This window comes from Alligator sinensis, unplaced genomic scaffold (genome assembly GCF_000455745.1).
Source record: "Alligator sinensis unplaced genomic scaffold, ASM45574v1 scaffold1018_1, whole genome shotgun sequence".
Taxonomy (NCBI): domain Eukaryota; kingdom Metazoa; phylum Chordata; order Crocodylia; family Alligatoridae; genus Alligator; species Alligator sinensis.
The window spans coordinates 507,688-526,016 of NW_005842038.1; the positions used below are offsets into that span (position 1 = coordinate 507,688).

Genomic DNA, 18,329 nt, shown 5'->3' on the forward strand with positions numbered 1-18,329 from the left:
CACTATATACTTTGTTTCTGAGAAAAGATTGAAAGAAATAGATATTTGGTGGTGGGGAGGCAGGTTATGGTGGATATGATATCAGTTTTCAAACATTTGAAAGGTTGCCACAAAGAAGGGGGAGAAAAAATGTTCTCCCCTGTTATAGATGTTCTCTTCCCAGTTATATGGTGCTGGCTCCTACCTTTGGGGTCTTTAAAAGGAGGCCTGATTACTACCTAGCTGGGGTCATATGAGCTTAACTTAGTGGTGGGGTCATATGAACCCAGTATTCATTCCTGCCCAGGACGGGGGGTCGGACTTGATGATGTGCTCAGGTCCCCTCCGACCCTACATCTATGAATCTATGAATAGAGAGAAGGACACAAGGCAATGGGTCTAAACTACAGCAATACAGATTTAGATAACATCTTAGGGGAAAAAAAACTTGCTTGAACCCTAGAACAATGGAGCAAGCAGCCTAGGGAAGTTGTAGAGTCTCCTTTGCTCAATGTTTTCAAGGTCAGCTAGATAGGCACTTGTCTGAGAACAGTGACCCCAGGGTTTAGACGACATGACCTTTGTGACCCGTTCCAAATTTATGATTTTATAACTACTCTTATAGCCTGTATACGTGCAGCTTGCTATAGACAGGGTCTTCACTTCTGTGCCTTTCATCAGCAGAAGGCACAGAGCAAGTGGGTTCTCTTTTTGCAGAGTTGCTTGCTAATAAACTGAATGCACAGTAGAGCAGAATGGGGAAAGAAAGTTCTGAATTCATCCCCCAAATGATTCTTCTTGCACAGTCCATCATTGCATGGATAAATCTGCCTGACTTCAGACAACCCACAGCAGAAATGACGCATGACTGTGCCAGCTTCCCCTGACCTTCAGCAAAGAGTGAGAGGGTAGCAAAGTAATGAACCTACAAGCCGATGCTGTGTGTGTCCTGATAGGCAGCCTGTAACAAATGAGGCTGAAAGTGTGCCAAATAATACAGCTCACAATTGGGGTGCTTTTGGGGCCATTGAGAAAGTTGAGGAGTAAATAATCTACTCTGAGAATCAATCAAGCAGCTTCAGCAGCTGCATGTTCTCAGTCTTGCCCTGCAGTACACAGATCTGAAACATTAGGCAGCCCAAGGAGAGGGAGACACTTATTTGTAAGCAGATGTTTTAAAATGGATTCATAATGACATTAAATGAGGGGCATTGTGGTTAGGTGAGAAACAGCACAGAACACCCTGTTAGGAAGCTTTTAGCTTTATTACGGAGACGGGACACGGAAGTCAGCTAGGGAGCTAGACATAATGGCACTTAAATTGAAAGAAATGAGACTGGAATGAAAACTGAGATAGGTGAATCCTAAACTGCCAATAATTTTCCACCAAGTAGTGCATTGTATGAGACTCAGGACACCTGAGTTCATTCTTACATGAAAACACCAACTTCCCACGTGACCCCACACCAATCATTTAGGCCCAGATTCATAGAGGTAGTTATGTGCCTAAACTTAGTAGAAATCAGGAACCTTTGAGGGTTTGAACATAAGGACACAAGGATTGCCATATACTGGGTCAGACCATAGGTCCATCTTGCCCAGTATCCTGTGTCACACGGTAGGAGAGAGGAGATGCTGAAAGGGAGAGCCAGCTGGGTATAGCCAGAGTCTTTTCCACTCTTCCCCCCTCATTTGCAGCCTCCAGCATTGAAGGTCTAGGAAGTTCTGAATCAGAGATGTATCCCTAACTCCCAGGCCCAGTAGCTACTGATGTCCCTTTCCTCCAGAAATCCCTTTTTGAACCTGGCTGAAGTGTCAGCCTCCTCAACAGCTGGTGGCAATGAGGTTCACCCTTTAACGACACATTGGGTGAAAAAGAGCTTCAGTTTTAAACTTACTGCCTACTACTTTCATTTTATATCCCCTAGTTCTCGTATTGTGTGAGATAGTAAATAATAAATCCCTATTTAATATCTTTTTGCCAGTTAACAGTAGTTTGCAAACCTTTATCATGTCCCCCACCAGCATTTCTTTTCTAACCTGACTAGGCCTAGCCTTTTTAGTCTCTCTTCACATGAAAGCCCATTCATACCACTAAGCATACTTGTTGCCTTTCTCTGGACTTTCTCTAGTTCTTCTATATCCCTTTTTGACACGTGGGGACCAGAACTGGGCACAATTCCAGTTTGCAATTGCCTTCTTAATGATCCCTAATATTGTATTTGCCTGTTTTATGGCTGCTGAACTCTGAGGTGATGTTCTTAGAGAACTGTCCGCAGTGACTCCCAGATCTCTTTCCTATGTGGTAACAGTTAACGTAGAGTCCATCATAGTGTAGGTATAGTTTGGGAAATTTTTGCCCAGGTGCATCACTTATCTACATTGAATTTAGGCTGCCACTTAGTTGCCCATTCTTAATCTTCCCAGATCCTTTTGTAGTTCCTCACAGTCTGCCTTGGTCTTTACCACTTTGAATACTTGTGTGTCATCTTCCAATCTGGCCACCTTGCTACTCACCCTCATCTCCAGATCATTTTTTAATATGTGAAATAGCACTGGTCCCAACACAGATCCCTGTGGGACCCAAAGTTTCCCTCTTTCCATCCTGAAAACTGACCATCCATACTCACCCTTTGCCTTTGAACTTTAAGCCACTTTCTAACCCACAAGAAGACATTCCCTGTAATCTCATGACTACTGGTGAGGGACCTTGTCAAAAGCTTTTATGCACATCTAAATATACTATGTCAAATATAATGTCAAGCAAGCCTACTATGTCAACTCACGAGCATCTGAACATAGTTCAGCCTGCAGTGTCGTTACAATGAGCAAAGAAGGTATTATTACACCGATCCTGATCTAGAATAGGGGGAACAGGGAAACTGTAAGACAAATATATGGTAGGGGAGGACGCACCCAAACAGATCATAAATGGGGTGCAGATGCAATGAGCTCATAAGTGTAATAAACACTACTTGTGGTTTATAAGCTTAATATCATGGGTATTATTTATCTGTCCCATCATTTCTACATATTATACAGCTTATAGTAACAAATGCAACAGAGCTCCTGTCAGGCTGGTTAATGAGAGTGCACTCAACAACATATGCACACTTTAAGAAGACAGTATACTGCAACTTATTGGAAGCACACAATGGACAGAAACAGCCTGAAACAGCCTTATATCTATTAACTGTGGGTCACTGAACTATGAATCTTCTTAACAAGGAAGAATGTTTCTGATATTCATCAGGTAAGATGTAACTCTGTTTTAAACCACATTATTTTTTCAACAAAGGTATTATTAAAAATCCAATTTTTAGGGGCAAAGTCATAAGATAGCATTCTTCTATTATGAAGGGTCTAAAACTAAAATATAGTTTGATATAGGAGGATTTTTTTAAATGCCTATTAGTGAAAGCACTTTTTCTTAGTGCTGACCAAACTCTTTGGCAAAGGGACTGACAGATGAGATATCAATACGGTAGAAAGATGGAGACTGCCAGAAGCAGCACTTTGAAGCTGAAGAAAGATCAAATAAAGAGCCTGGTCTCAAGTGTTAAAAATAAAGCTCCACCACTTATGACATTCCAGCTGGCAGTCTTTCAATCCTTATCACATTCGGTCTTCCTAATCTCTCATGATCCATGCCATTTGATTTCACCAAGAACTGAGCAAAGTACCATCCACATTGACATATCATCAGCTTCCAATCATTGCATTTCTATTTTCATTCTGGATGAATAATGTGTGGTAGGTAGGTAGTTTATTTTTGAGCTTTCACTAAAACAGTACAGTAAAATCAACAAGACAGATCAAATTATATAATGCATACTTTTACCAATAACCATACAATAAGTTTATATATTAAACCAATTTAAGTTCAAACAAATATAATGCGCTGATACAAAAATAAATCAGATTTGGCCCACAGTTTATCTGCCTCAGCTCTCCAACTGCAAACTGGGGGTAAACACAAGGGAGACTGAAAGGATACATCTATTATCCTCCCTCAGTAGTACAGTATTGGGGTATGGCATATGCATATCATATTATAGTTATATGTGTCGTTTTCCTACCTTACCGTCTTTAAGTATTTCGAAGCTTATCAGGAATTCATTTTACCTGCCACTGAAATGCAACTACTTCTAATGCGGATTCAGCAGGTGATCAAGAGTGCACCGTAGTATTTAAAAACTGTCAAAGAGAGGTACTGGAGAATAACATATTTAGTTGAAACTAAAATTTACTGTAGTTACCCACATCTGGATTGTCAAAGTCATCTGAGAACTCTGCTACACAATCTTTGCCATGGCGAGTGGTCAGGGCTTAGGTTCACTGTGTTATCTGAAAATAACTCCATACTAATTTGAATGCATAATGCTGAAAATGGAACAGTTGAAAGAACCATGGGACCATCATACACGGTGTAAGGATAACTAATGGATGAATCCACTTACAATATGCACTTACACCTTGTCACAATTACCAGTAGTCATAATGTGACTAATGCTTTGTTTCCCCAATACTATTCACGTCTTGCCAGGGCATATGCTGTATTCTTTTTTGTAATAATAAGGCTCTCAGTGCAGTATTGACTACCCTGAATGCTACAGTACCTTTCCTCCTTCATTGTATTGAAAAACCAAGCTACAGCCAAGATAAATACAGTGTCTGTCTGGTTATTGCAAGGATAGATTTAGGGAGTGAGGGTTTGTGTGGCAAAAGCTTGTGGATTCCATGAACAATCAACAATCAGATCCTTCTGCCATTTAATATATTCACTAGAGTCCTGGAAAATGAGCAGTGAACTAGCATGGAGGTGATGCAGTATTAAGGCTAATAAGAACTCCCTGTGTTGGGAAATAAAGAATGGGCAGCACAATGAAAGGTGCAATTCAACACTGATAAACATAAAATAATGAACATAATTTGAAGCGACATGATACATACAGATACTAGCTGAAGTACCTGTTCTTCGCCCGAGTTGTGATTTTTGTAATTGCAGTGTTTCTTTGTTTTCAAAGAACTTAGTACAACATCTTTAGGTAAAAAAAATGTTTATTTTTAAAGAACATGGTACAGCATATTTAACATTTAATATTTAACGTGGAGCGAAGAAAAAAGGCAAACATCAATATAATACTGACAATTAAATTGACTTCACTACGTCCAAAATGGAGTGGTACCATTTTTTTATGTGAGAAGTGAAGTAATCCCAGTCCATGGAAGCCCCAAAAAGGGTCAAGTGAAAAATAACCCACCTATAATTTTCTTTGGGTGGTATTCAGTGATTTTAGAAGGTCTGAGATAGGACCAGCCATTTTTGGGTTATAAGTGAACATATACATACATACAGGCATACGCTTCATTTTGTATATATAGATGTGGTTCTAGGCAGTGTGTGTGTGTGTGTGTGTGTGTGTGTGTGTGCGTGTGTGTGGGAGGGGGGTACTATACAGTATTGGAAATGGACTATTTGACTACACCGATCACTAGTCCAATCTGTACAAGTTCCTAACGGAAATAAGGAAACAAAGATGACAGTTCCACTAGAGCCAAATTCAGTGCAACAACAAGGCATGAAGTCCACATGACACTAAGGATGTAAGTACTGTGACTGTGACCCAGTTTTCCTATTTGGAAAATTCAGACAGTGGCATTTACCTGACCTTATGAAGTGCTTAAACATCCAGTGAAGTAGTATTACAAGCCTGTTGGCAGCAGAACTGTAACTCTGTATGCCTTGTCCCAATGGTGTGCATCAGCCCTTACGTCAGGGCTGTCCAACTTCTGTGTGGCCAGGGGCCACATGTCACATGGACTACAGCAGACACCGTGCCCATTTCCTTGGGGCCACTAGTAGCAGAAGCGGCATGGCTGCTAGTTGTTGGAAAGAGGCTGTGCCTAAGGTTTGGGGTTTTTGGGGGGTGGGGGGACTTAGATTTCTCCCTCTGCTCCCTCTTCTGCCCCATCCTGAAGAGCGGCCACCTGCCTTTCCAGCACACTTCATGTTTGGTGTGCTGGAAAATCTGTGCGTGTTTCTGTAATGCAATGTATGTATTGATGTAATATATAAATATATGCTCTGTAATATATGTTGTGCTTTCCTGCACAGTCAATGCAGACTGTTAGGAAAAACACAGATTTCTTTTATGTGGAGAATGAATGACAGAGAATAAAAAAAAACAACAAGAGGATTTTAAGGGAGGAATACTTTGAAAGGAATGAGTTAGGAAATGGTATTAGGGTATTTTGGACAGGATTGTATCTCACTTGCTAGGAACAGACTAGCAAGTAGGAAGTGAGAGCCTTCCTGATGCTGCTGGAGGACACAGCTCAGTGAGATGACAAAGGCACATCTGACAAAGCTCATTTCAAACAATGCTTTTATGCTCCTTCTCCGTCCCTCCCCCAGAGCACTGGGATTGGAAGGGACCTCAGGGAAGGATCACAGTCACTGGCCAGCTACACAGCCAATATGAGAGCACTCCTTCCCCTCTCTTCCCCTTCCCTCTCCTTAGTTTGTATTTCCCTGCAAGCCTGGCTCTGAAACTAGAAACTCTTCAACATTTTCGACACACTTCAAGTGCTCTCGTTTCATTTTGAAGCTGTTTCAAGGCCTTATGTTTCATTTCAGTTTCGGTGTTTTTGAGCTCGAAACGCTTTGAAACACCTTCAAAATGAAACATCTGTCGAAATTTTGTACCACCCTAGGCTACACTAGTAGGAACTGCAGGGCCCTGGGGCCACATGTCCCTGGAGCTGCACACTCTGTGGACTCCTACTACACCTACTACACCATGTGCTGGATCCCCTACCTCACTAAGCTCCCCAGCTATAGCAACCCTTGCTGCATCGTGGCTTGCATTCATTGGCACTTTATGTTATGGAGTTTTGCAGCTGGTGTAACACACTTTCATGTGAATAATCCTAATGGTTGGGAAAAAGTCTTGCTGGATTCCATGTGATTACTTTTGACAGTGAGGCTTTTAGGATCAGATCCTATGAGCGGACATTTAGATGATCCTATGGCCGCATCTGCACATTTAGATAATCTCCGTGCTGCAAGGGAGCGCTGCCTGTGTGTGTGCTGCTACACTTTTTTTTCTGCAGATTTTTATCCAGGGGGCAACCCACAGGAAAAAAAAAAAAGAAGCAGAACAGCACAGGCAGCAGATGCTACTCAAAAGCAGAGCTGGGCCACCCAGAGCCACACTGAGGTTGCTGACCAGGCTCCTTGCAGCAGAATCACCACTGCTGCAGCCCCAGGACGCCCCCAGGACCCCAGGTAAGGCTGCTGGGGCCAGCCCAGTGCTGACCACAGCCTCCCTAACACACCTGGGGTAACTTGCCGTGTGCCAAAGTGCACATGGCATGGACATTCCCCGGGGAAAAGTAGCATCTGTGCAAGGTGTGCCACTGCTACTTGTCCCCAGGGAACCAAACATCCATGCTTGTCTGGATGAATCCTGCATGTCCCAGAATGCTTAAAAGGAAATAAGGGTGTAACAGGTAATCTAGACACATCAGACAGGAGGCTCTTGTTGTCCTTCAGGAAAGTAAAAAATGCAAACTGAGAGAGTCTGAACATCTGTCTTTTCATTAGACACCTGACTAGCAAAATAAAATGCCTTTTGGCTGCAGTATTTAAAGAAATAGCTCATTGTTTCTAAATGCATGTGGTTGACACTGTGCAAAACAGAGGGAAAAGGAGAATATTTAGACAAAAGGGTTGGGAACAGTATTATCTACTGCAGGAAAGAGCAAAGTGACCTATATTTCAGGAACAGAAGCATACCTTTGTGATGCAGATGAAAACCCCATTCGAACTCTTCTTTAGGTTGTGGCCCATCCAGTCTATTTGTCATAAAGAGGTTACCTGATCACAGCAGAAGAAGCGGTTTGATATATTTTTTATAAATCTAGTTTAGTGAGTGCTAAGAGAATTTATAGTATCTCCAGTTGGTGATCTCCAGTCTGTATTAATTAATGTGCTCCTGGCTCCAGAATTATGTCCTTAAAAGAAGGGAAGATAAAGGGGAACGATGGGTTTTTTGTACATGTATAAATTTTACAGATAATCTGGACTCACTGAAATTGCTTATTAGAGATGCTTGTGTCTTCTTTAAATAACTGAAGTATGTGTACAGCACACAAAGGACAGCTGGGATGTGAAAACAGTGAAGTATGTTTAGTGCACATCAAAAAATAATTCCCCTCTGCTGAGATGAGATGGAAGGAGGAAGGAATTAATAACAACAAAAAATAGTAATAATTAGAGGCAGTCGCAAAAAAGATGTTTTCCTTCTTTTGGGAAATTTCAATAGGCTCATTTAAAATTTTTTTTTTTTTTTTTTCTCAGATGCAAGTTGCGTGGTTTGGGGAAGGGGGCTGATGTTTTTGTGAAAAACCCATGTTTACTTAAAGCATCAATTTTTCATCAAAGTAAAGTTTTGACAGATTTTTTTTTTTCAGCTAGTCTCTCCCCTTGCAGCTGGAAGACATAAGGGAAATGGAGCAGGGGACAGATCAGTGCGTGCGTCTACACAAGATGCTATGTTGCTGTAGCAATGAGCTATGGCAACGTAGCTCATCACTACAGTGATGTAGCATCAGCTGACATGAACTGTGATGCTGACGCTACTGCGCAGTAGCAGCAAGCTTGTTGTACTGTGCAGTAGGGTTGGAAATGACCCGTGCGCCACCAGGACTGCGCAGTAACAGCGGTTACTGTGCAGTCATTTAGTACTTGCTAAAGCACATTGTTTCTATGACCTGTTGTGACATAGTACTTGTTAAAGCAAGTACTAAATGACTGCACAGTAACAGCTGTGCAGTTGGGTTCAGTGTGAATAGACCCTGCATAAATATTTATTCCCTGAGCATCCACTGTGCACCACTGTGAGATACAGGATGTTGAACTAGATGGACCTGAGGTCTGACCCAGTATGATAGCTCTTACATTTTTAGAGCTAATCATAATTTAGCTCTTTATGATCAAGAGTGTGATAGTTTCAGGTTCAGTATGCGTCCATACCAAACATATATGTAGTCTATGGGATTTGTTGTGTGGGATACTTATAATGTGTCCATGAAATGTTGTGGCATTCAAGTTTTCTGCCAGTAATGTTTACTATGAACCCTACAGGCATAGCTTGGACTCTGCCTCTAGAGGGCCAGTAAGCAGGCCTCCCAGCATGCCATGGTGGAGTGACTTTTTGCCATATTTCTGATAGTGGCCAAAAATGGCTGAGTGCAGACAAAAAGTGCTGATTGGCTGACTGTCTTGCTGTGGTGACAATGAAAATCCCCATCCCTCCTTCGCCTGGTACAGGATCTCTAATCTCTCCTTGACTGACCATTCCAGCTGGGATTGCATCTCCAGGGGTTTTGTGGAGATGACAAGTGGAAGAACCAAGTCAATCCTTGCCCTGAACGCTCTAATCCACAGGCAAAGGCTAACTCCTGTTCCTGGTAAAGTGCTATTGAGGACCTTGATGCTACCATGGGCATCGTGCTTGCCCACTTGCAGGAGGTACAATATGATATTGCACAAGTCAGGGTGCTTCAGGCCTGGTATCAGATGCCACCTTATCACGGCCGAGGACAGCTGGTGAATTGGACTACTTATGCGCAGAACCCAGTCTGAGCCCCTCCCCAGTCCCTGCACCAGTCCCAGGAGCTGATGGTCCTGAGCCGCAAAGGTCTGCTGAAGAGTTCTTGGCAGCTCCTCCAACTGGTGCTGCCAACACTCATAGGCAGGAAACCTGCCCTTAGTAGTGTTGGCATGACATGTGGAAGAGTCCATGAAGTCCTCCAGGATCTGATCTTGCTGGTTTGGCCAATGTTTTTAGCTACAGAAAATCCTCTGAGTGCGAATGTCCTTTTATGTCCTTGGGGTAGTATCAGTACTGGAGCCTCCCGAGCTCTCCAAGCTGGACCTAATTACATTAACAGCAGAGCAGACCTTGACATTTTTACAGACTTCTACATATGAGAGAAAATATGAGCATCTTGATCTCCCAGCACACTGAATGTCATGGGCAACCAGGACAAGAAGGGACAGTGCCATAGTCAGCACTTTATCAGCTATCTCGCTTCAGCTAGTCTCCCCCAGCTACTTCCACTTTCCATCCCTGGAGGTTCCCACTGGGGAAACACTACCCCCCCTCCACTCCCCTCCCCATGCTAACTTGTCTGTCTGCCCCTGGCTCAGGACGCTGCTTCTCTGGTTGATACCACCCTGGCAAGAATGTCCTGGCAGTGTAGAGATGAGCTCTTTGATCATGCAAATGGTGACCCCTCAAGATATGTCCTGCTGCTTTTATGAGCTCTTGTGCCAACCCCAGCCCTAGAGTTAGGGAATAGCTCCCTGGGAAATGTAGCGAGTTCATGAGATGTATGTGAGGCTTTGCAAACCTTCCTGCACGTGCATTATAAGCTTCTTAGCTCCTCCAGACTGCCTAGCTGTGAATGCAATGCTCAATCATGTCCTGAATTAGGATAATCTCACCCTCCCCTCCAAAAGCTTTCCCCTGGAGAAGGATACCCTGTCCCATGCCCTGCTCAAATGCTCTGAGCTTGCTGGCACCAAGCCCAGCCTATGAGGGGGATGTGGAATCCCAAAGGATGTCACCTTTCACTGCCACCTGAAAAGGCTGCTCCCAGTAACCCTGGTGTGACAGGGGTGGATACTGGTCCTGGCCCTAAACAATGACAGTGTTCCCTTGCCCTGGAGCTGGTGGCACCTGACCACCAAAAAACAGCACACAGGGCTTCCATTGGTCGTAACCACAGTGACATTGGAGGGGAGTGGCATGGGACTATAGTCTGTTCCACACATTGCTCCATCTTGGGGTTTTACCCCCTCTGCCCTCTTTGCTCATGCTCAGATGCACCTAAATAAAACCTTTAATTGCTTCTGTCTCCTGGTGCCCTGAAAACCTGTCCTGGCTGTGGGGTGGAGTGGGGAGAGTGAATTGGACCATGGTCCTGTGGGGCAGAGCTTGACTGAGGCTGCCTCTAAGCACTGGAGCATTGAATTCAACTGTCTGGTAACAGATATCAAGGACCAAGGTGGAGGTGGCCTCCCTGTAACTTGCTGAAATACTGCAGGCTGGGGAGTGGTGGCAGGTGGGAACAGGCTGTGACCTGCCATTGCTAGACAGGATCATTTGAGGATGGGGTGGGCAGCTCACATTTCCACTGACCACTTTACACACATGGATTAACCCTTAAGTAGGTTCACTCTAAGGGATTTGCTACACCTCTTTTTGGTGGCTCCTGGAGCTCTTAACCCAGATTTTCCATGCATTAACACCTGAAACTACTTTTCAGGACACTTCAGCCAACATATGCTACTCAGCCACAAATTTATCTCTGATCTGTGTTATCCAGCTTGTGTTCCATTAATGTGCAAATACTCCTCACAGGTGAGCTGCCCAAATGACAATCCTCCAGCATCACAGGGTACAGTATCCAACACCCCCATGCACCCAGTCCTGTCCCGTGTGCACAAATTTTCTACTCCCTGAACTCTAGGGCCCAGGGAGCTGTTCTGTCACCATCCAACTGCCCCTCCAGTCCCCAAGGGTATGGACTTCCCCATTCCAAATCCCTATTTATTAAAACATGACCCTTTCTATAAATTACTTCCTCTTTATTTCTTTTTAAATTCTTCATTTTATTTTATTTTATTTTATTTTATCCTTCAGGGGTTGACTCCCTTCATTTCACCATCCTTCCCCCACCCCCATTTCCTTTCCACCTCCAACCCCATCCCATTAACTCTCCACCTCCCAGCTTCATGTCCCTGCCCCACCCCCAGCCTAGATCAGGGATAGAAGCCTGTCCTGCCTCACCAGCCCTTCAGTGGCAACTCAATGATATAGCTCCAAGTCATGCCCCTTCTCACCAGCTCTTTAGTGGAAAGCCACAGCTATGCATGTGTGGGACAGTCTGGAAAGGATTTTAGCTTTAAGGCACACTGCTCCAAACTCAAGCTACCACTAACACAGATCAGCAATTAAGCAGTTCAAAGTGCAACATGTAACAAGGACCTAACTGATCCAGCCAGTTCCTTTGACAGTTGTGTTAATGGTTCTCTCCTCCCCTGAGATTATGATCAGTAGGGTTTGGGCTGGTGAGTAGACTGGCCCTTGGAGTAGAAGTGTGAAGTGTGGAAGCAATGCATCCTGGGATGCTGGAGAACTGCAAATTGCTCATATTATCTCCATGAAGCAGGCTGACAGTAGCTGAAAATGTTACTTAATGTGAGTGATCTAGAGACACTCCCCACCTGAAAAATCATAAGTTTTCATAGTGCACTTAACTTGAACTGCTTCAACACCTGGACACTGATGTTTTAAGTGCATTTAACATATACAAAGTGTCCTATGTGACACGGTCCTGAAGTGCAGCTACCTCCTCATATTACTATTAGCCAGATCCCGATCCCAAATCAAACCTCTGCCATTCGTGTGTCTCATCCACTCCTTTTTATCTTAAACTAATGCTATGATCTTGCAAGAAAATCCTGTCTTGGGACCCACCGGTCTTGGTCTTTCACCAATCAACCACCAAGACCATAGGGCTCTCATTAACACTAATATTTTATAACCTTTCCCTATCATGTTTTGATTAACTTAGCTGTCACAGTGTGGATTGCCCACGATGGATGCATCTACATGGGACTCTTTACTGTGGACTAATTAGCTCTGCAGTAATGCATCACCATCTACATGTGTGGCACTATTAGGCTGCAGTAAATTAATTAATTCCACCATAAGATAGTTCTGCCCAACAGAAGTAGTATCCTACAGCAGCCTAGTTACATGCAGTGGAACACACATAGACAGTTATGGGGCAATCTGGGGCATGAGGGTGCTATGGTGTGGGGGTTGCCCACCAGGTAGCTCCACACTATAGCATCCTCATGCCCCAGTCAGCCCCTCTGCATCTTGTTGAGCTGGGGGCAGGGGTAGCTCCAGTCTGGCAGGCCACCCCCCACCAGCCCTCCATCAGCTGGGGCTATGCCGCACTGGCTCAATGTGCTGCAGTCCCAGGAACACGTGTAAACACTGCCCCCAGGAGCAATAAACTCCAGTGTGAACTGCAACAGAGTTTATTGTGCCACATTAATATCATGTGTAGATGAGCTCAGTAAACCTTTTGTAAACCAGTTTGGAAAGCAATACCAAGCCTATGCAGTAACAGATGCCCCCTATTTTTTGGCTCTGAGAACTGATCTCCCTAGTCCTGCTCTGTGTATTTGTGCAGAGACAGGGCATTGCAGGTACAATCCATGTCTCTTTCCCACTGTTTCTCTCCCATTCTTTGGCCAAGCACGTCAGATATTGCAACATAACATATGTAGGTTACACGTGCATCTGCACAGATATCGAGTGAAAGCACTTGGCCCTTAAAACATAGCAGTTCAATACTCTTCTCAGCCTTCACTGCCTTTCAAACACACAAAAATGTGTTAGTCTACATAGCAAATGGGATGAGGATTGGTATTGCTAACTCATCATAAAGTGTCTTGAGACCCGTGGATTAAAGGCACTGATTAAATATGTGTAACGTGTTGCTTTGTGTGTTCGACATGATCTTCTCAAGAGGCAAAAACACTATACTCGTAGAGCCTGATTTGCTTGTTCCAGCTTTACTCAAATGTAACTCTTCTGATTCTGGGGAACTTGTACCTGAATGGAAAAAACAAACAAACCCAAAAAACAATACTTGTTTAGGATGGGAAGCTGAGATTCTCTTTTCATAGAGGCCAGCAGCCAGTTTTGTGAGATCTAACCAGCCCCACAACTTCCCAGTTCATCTCAGGTGCAAATGGGACAGAAATAATTTCAATCTCTGCTTTGTTTAGCCCAAATTCTGCTTTCAGTTGCAAGTGTCCATCTGGAATAAATGCAGTGAAGTTATTAGACTTTGCACTTACAGTGATATAAGTGAGACAAGATACCTGCCCAAACCATGGATGCTAGAAGGGTGAAGCCTCTGAGGCATGAATGCAAGGCCAGAGTTGTGAAGCTGACATTTTGCATGCATGTATTAGTAAGTATATAATTATGTATATACACAGAAATTATACATATGGCTAGTGACAGACCGGCTCATTTTTGGTGGAAAGATATCATTTGTACTGAACACAAATTCTTCAGGCCTGCCCTAATTAGGGTTGCCTTGCTGGTCAATTGACCGGTCAAACATTGCCGACTGACTGGTCAATTGACTAATTATTTTTGACTGGTCAAACATTATAGAATCTTTTTTAAAACTACAATATTTTTTGTAGTTTTCTTGACAGAAATATGACTTTTTAACTGTTTTTTGTCACATTTCAAAATGGAAAATTGGTGCTTTCTTTGTGTATTATTTGGACCTATTGGCATTTTTTTTTTACAATTTTGGACCAATATTTGACTGGCCAATTGACCACATTTTATTAGATGGGTTAAATACCCACACCTAGTTCTAACAGACTAATTAAAATTGTAGCCTGCCTTTCCTGTTGTATGTTATCTAGACTAGGCATCAAAGACCCTAATTGACACCCAGTGGAAAGAACGCCATTGCCTTTTCTCTGTACTTGCATATTTCAGTTCACATTTAATTTTAAGCCTATCTCAAAGTCAATAGGTTTACTTATTTATGGGCAATTAGGCATGTGTGCAAACGTTTTGCTGAACTAAGGCCTGAAAAAAGGGTCGGATCCCAAGGAAAGATTCGTATGTGAGCATGTAATTAAAACTGCTTGGCAAGGCGTGCTCAGAAGGGGGCAAAGTTAAAAGTGCACAGGCAAAGTTCACGTTGGCCTTCCTTTATGTGTGAATGCTTTATTTAACTGCTGCAATGCTCATTTAATGCAGCCTTTCCCAGAGGCTATTATCATTTTATGTATAACTGAGGAGTGTAATGTCTCTAAGAACCGTTTTGGAATGTGCTAATTATAATTTTCATGATCCACAGTGTAATGCCATTAAGGGCCCGATCCTGAACCTTCTCTGACAGTAAGGGGCTTGTGAGCCATGGGATGCTGCTGGCCATATGTTCATGCTGATTAATGACACTTCTCAGGTGCATTGGAAGCACTTGTCTTCACCTCATGCCTCACTGCACAGCCAAGGCACAACATCAATCACCGTAACCACTCAGTCTGCTGTGCATTATTGTTTAATTAAACAACACAGATAATTTCTAGGACTATTTCCAGTATAAATATTGTCTGACGTCTAGGCTCCATTTAACCTTAACAAGGAAATACAAACAACAAGAAGGGAATGAAATATAAAGCTGAGCAAAACAAATTACGCAAATATTAGTCCTTCCCTCATTTATTTATTTATTATTTAGCTCAACAAACCAGGAGCAAATGGAAAGGTCCACAAGGCACAGTTGTTCGGGGTGAGGCTTTATTAAAAAATAAATCAATTCTCCTACCTTCCAGGGATGTTGAGAGACTTAATTGATGTCTACAAAAGGGGCTGATCCTAAGCTTTGTACAACCAATGGGAATCTTTCCCATTACCTGGGAGGTCCTTTTGCCTAGCAATTTGAAGGATTTAAATTAAGGCCTGATGTGGAAGCATGAAATAATAAGGAACGTTCACCTCTGTGCAAAAAGGCCCATAAAACCTTGCAGGTTAAATGGTGCCTGGGTGCTAAGGAACTATGGGGTGCTGACCCCATGGTTTCTCCCCAAAATAAAAAGCATTTCTAATTACTTTTTAAAGAGACGCTTATCTCTACCAAATTCTACGATGGGGAGCTCATTCCATCTGAAACAGGGCTGCTTAACATGGGCTGAACCCTTTAGCTCAAGGGGAAATCTCAGAATTATTGGATCAAATACCCTATCAAATACCTGAAGACATGCAATTTAGAAGCCTCTCTTCTTTCAAATAAGCCCTTATTTGGATGGTTAAATAGTATTTTTTATTAACCATGGTGCCAGGTGTTCTCCTCCAGACAAACGCCTGGGCAGTGCTGACAGTTACTGACCCACGATTCCTCCTCTATTTAAAACAAAATACCCATTTAAGAATTAAAGATGCTTGCATGCAGACAGAGGGGCAGATAGTGAGATTTTCTCAAACTTCTCCATTTGGAGATTAATAAAGCACTCTTTTGGCTTTGCAACCTGTCTGTCTGAAGCACAAAACTGCAAACAATGAGAGGCCGTTACTAGATTGCGATTCACTCTAAACAGATCTGCATTATATTAGGGGCAGGTGGTGTCAGACCCAAGTACAGGCAAGATATGTTCTACAGGGAAGAATAAGATAGATGACTTAAACCTCTATTTATAGTCGTGTTCATTCTTTGAAGAAATAAGAGAAAAACAGATCTCTCCATTAGCAGAAAATTTTAAATTACTGGGCTAATGAAGAAAAAACAATCTGGCGTCTTTCTCACAATTTACAGTCTGTCTTCTACTCTTTAAGTGTATTTTCATTACTTGCACAAAGAATAGGGGCCCACATCAAATTGAATTGCCTGAGTTTAATTTTTGTACTCTACCATTTTACATTGCTTGACTTTATCTATTTTTGGATCATTGCCTACTATGCTATAACTTAATTTTGTTTAAATTGGCAGAATGTGTAATCTTATTGGATGCTTTCACCAATAACCAAAAAGTATATAATCTTATTATTCCATAATTTTATTGTCCATTTTATTGTGTTGTTTTAGCAATGGCTGTAAATAAACTGCTAGTACTGCCTAGGTGTTAGTTAACTTTCTAGATAGGGATGCAATTCAGCATACTAGGGCTTTACTCCTCCTTTTCAGAATTTCCTTCTAACATTTTTAGGAAAAAGGGTGGGATTTCCAAAATCCTTCTCTGACTCAGGATTGATGACTTTTGAAAATCCCACTCTAGAGATGCCAATGTGTTTCCTTTTCTATTCCTTAAGTTATCCCTGTGCTCAGCCAAACTCCACTGTGTTTTTCAGAGGATGCCTATAAAACTCAAGTCCGAATTGATGATGAACCAGCTTATTTGGACATTCTAGACACTGCTGGACAGGTGAGTAGTTTCCTAATGTAAACCTTTCTTTCTGAGGAAAAAAACAAAGATCTTAACCTCAAATATATGGGTCATAGGGATGGAGGCAATCTTAACTATTCAAACAAAAAAGGAGCAGTTTCAGCATAACATGGGGGAATTAGTGAGAGACAGGATCAAGGGGCACATCAGAAATATAATGTCTTTGTCCCATAAGTAGTGGAGATAAACAAGATGCTAAAATAGGTCCAATAATAGGTGTGGCAAAGTGTTGTTCACCTAAGCATGCAGAGAATGCACTTAATAAGGGCATACAGAAAAAAATATTACACATTTGACCCTAATATTGCTTTTTATCTCTGCTCTATACATGATAACAATACTTTTAAACTACATATATTATATATCATAAACTACATATATTATATATCATAAAAAGTATGTCTGTTTGTCCCATATCTTGAAGTCCAGCCAGATGGTTATGTCAGAAGAAACAGAAAAGACATGTACACAGTGTATAGATGCATGTGGCAATCAGGACTCATAGTAGAGATGATATCTTTTATTAGACCAGCAAGATTTTTGCACACAGAAAAAAATAATAATAATTGCAAACTTTCAGGCACAAACACCCTTCATCGGGCATTGGAGAAGAGATTGTAAAAGTTCTCCTGGGTAGAAATGAGAGTTCATATTTCATAGGATTTCACAGAAGAGTCAAGAAATGGAAAACTCCTCTGGGCAGTCAGTTCATAGTGGCTCTGGAGCCTCTCATCTCTTGTGAGGATTTGTGATGGGGCAAATTATCTTGCAACAAAGGCAGAAGCAGGATTTCCAGTTTCAGGTGGTCACAGTTGCTTCCTGCTTGGGAAAATATGAAGATTTCATTAAAAAAAATCCTGGATACCTGCCACATGGAAGATATTACATTTTAGCCATTTATAAAAAATGAAATCTTCATATTTTCATCATTTCAAGGAGTGATGTTTTCAAACCTTTGCAAAAAGTAATGCAAAAGAAGATGAAAAAGGGGGCGCATCTTTCTACCATATAAGGCAGACCCCTAAAAAATAATTCTCTGTGTAATGCAGTGCTTCCCTTTGTTGATCCTACCTCTGGGGCAGGTTCTCTTCTCCTGAGCTTTGCTAGATTCATTATATTCCATTTCTCACGGCATAGGTGGACCCAGACCAAGATTGTGTCAACTCCTATGGCTTGTGGTTTTGTGGCTATGAAAAAAACTCTTCTCCACAAGGCAAAAGATTAGAAAGTTTGGTGCAATCTTCCCGAGCCTCTGGATAACTCCCGGCTGGAAACTGTTATT

The 18,329-nt window shown here is 42.3% G+C and overlaps 1 protein-coding gene across 1 annotated transcript in view; it reads left to right on the forward strand.

Annotated features, from left to right (window-relative positions):
- The window catches only part of RIT2 (Ras like without CAAX 2), a 305,834-nt gene that overhangs the window by 119,148 nt on the left and 168,357 nt on the right, over positions 1 to 18,329 (forward strand). The window contains exon 3 of the mRNA XM_006022493.2: positions 16,953 to 17,026. Coding sequence (XP_006022555.1) covers positions 16,953 to 17,026 — 74 coding nt within the window. The remainder of the gene's footprint in view (positions 1 to 16,952; positions 17,027 to 18,329) is intronic.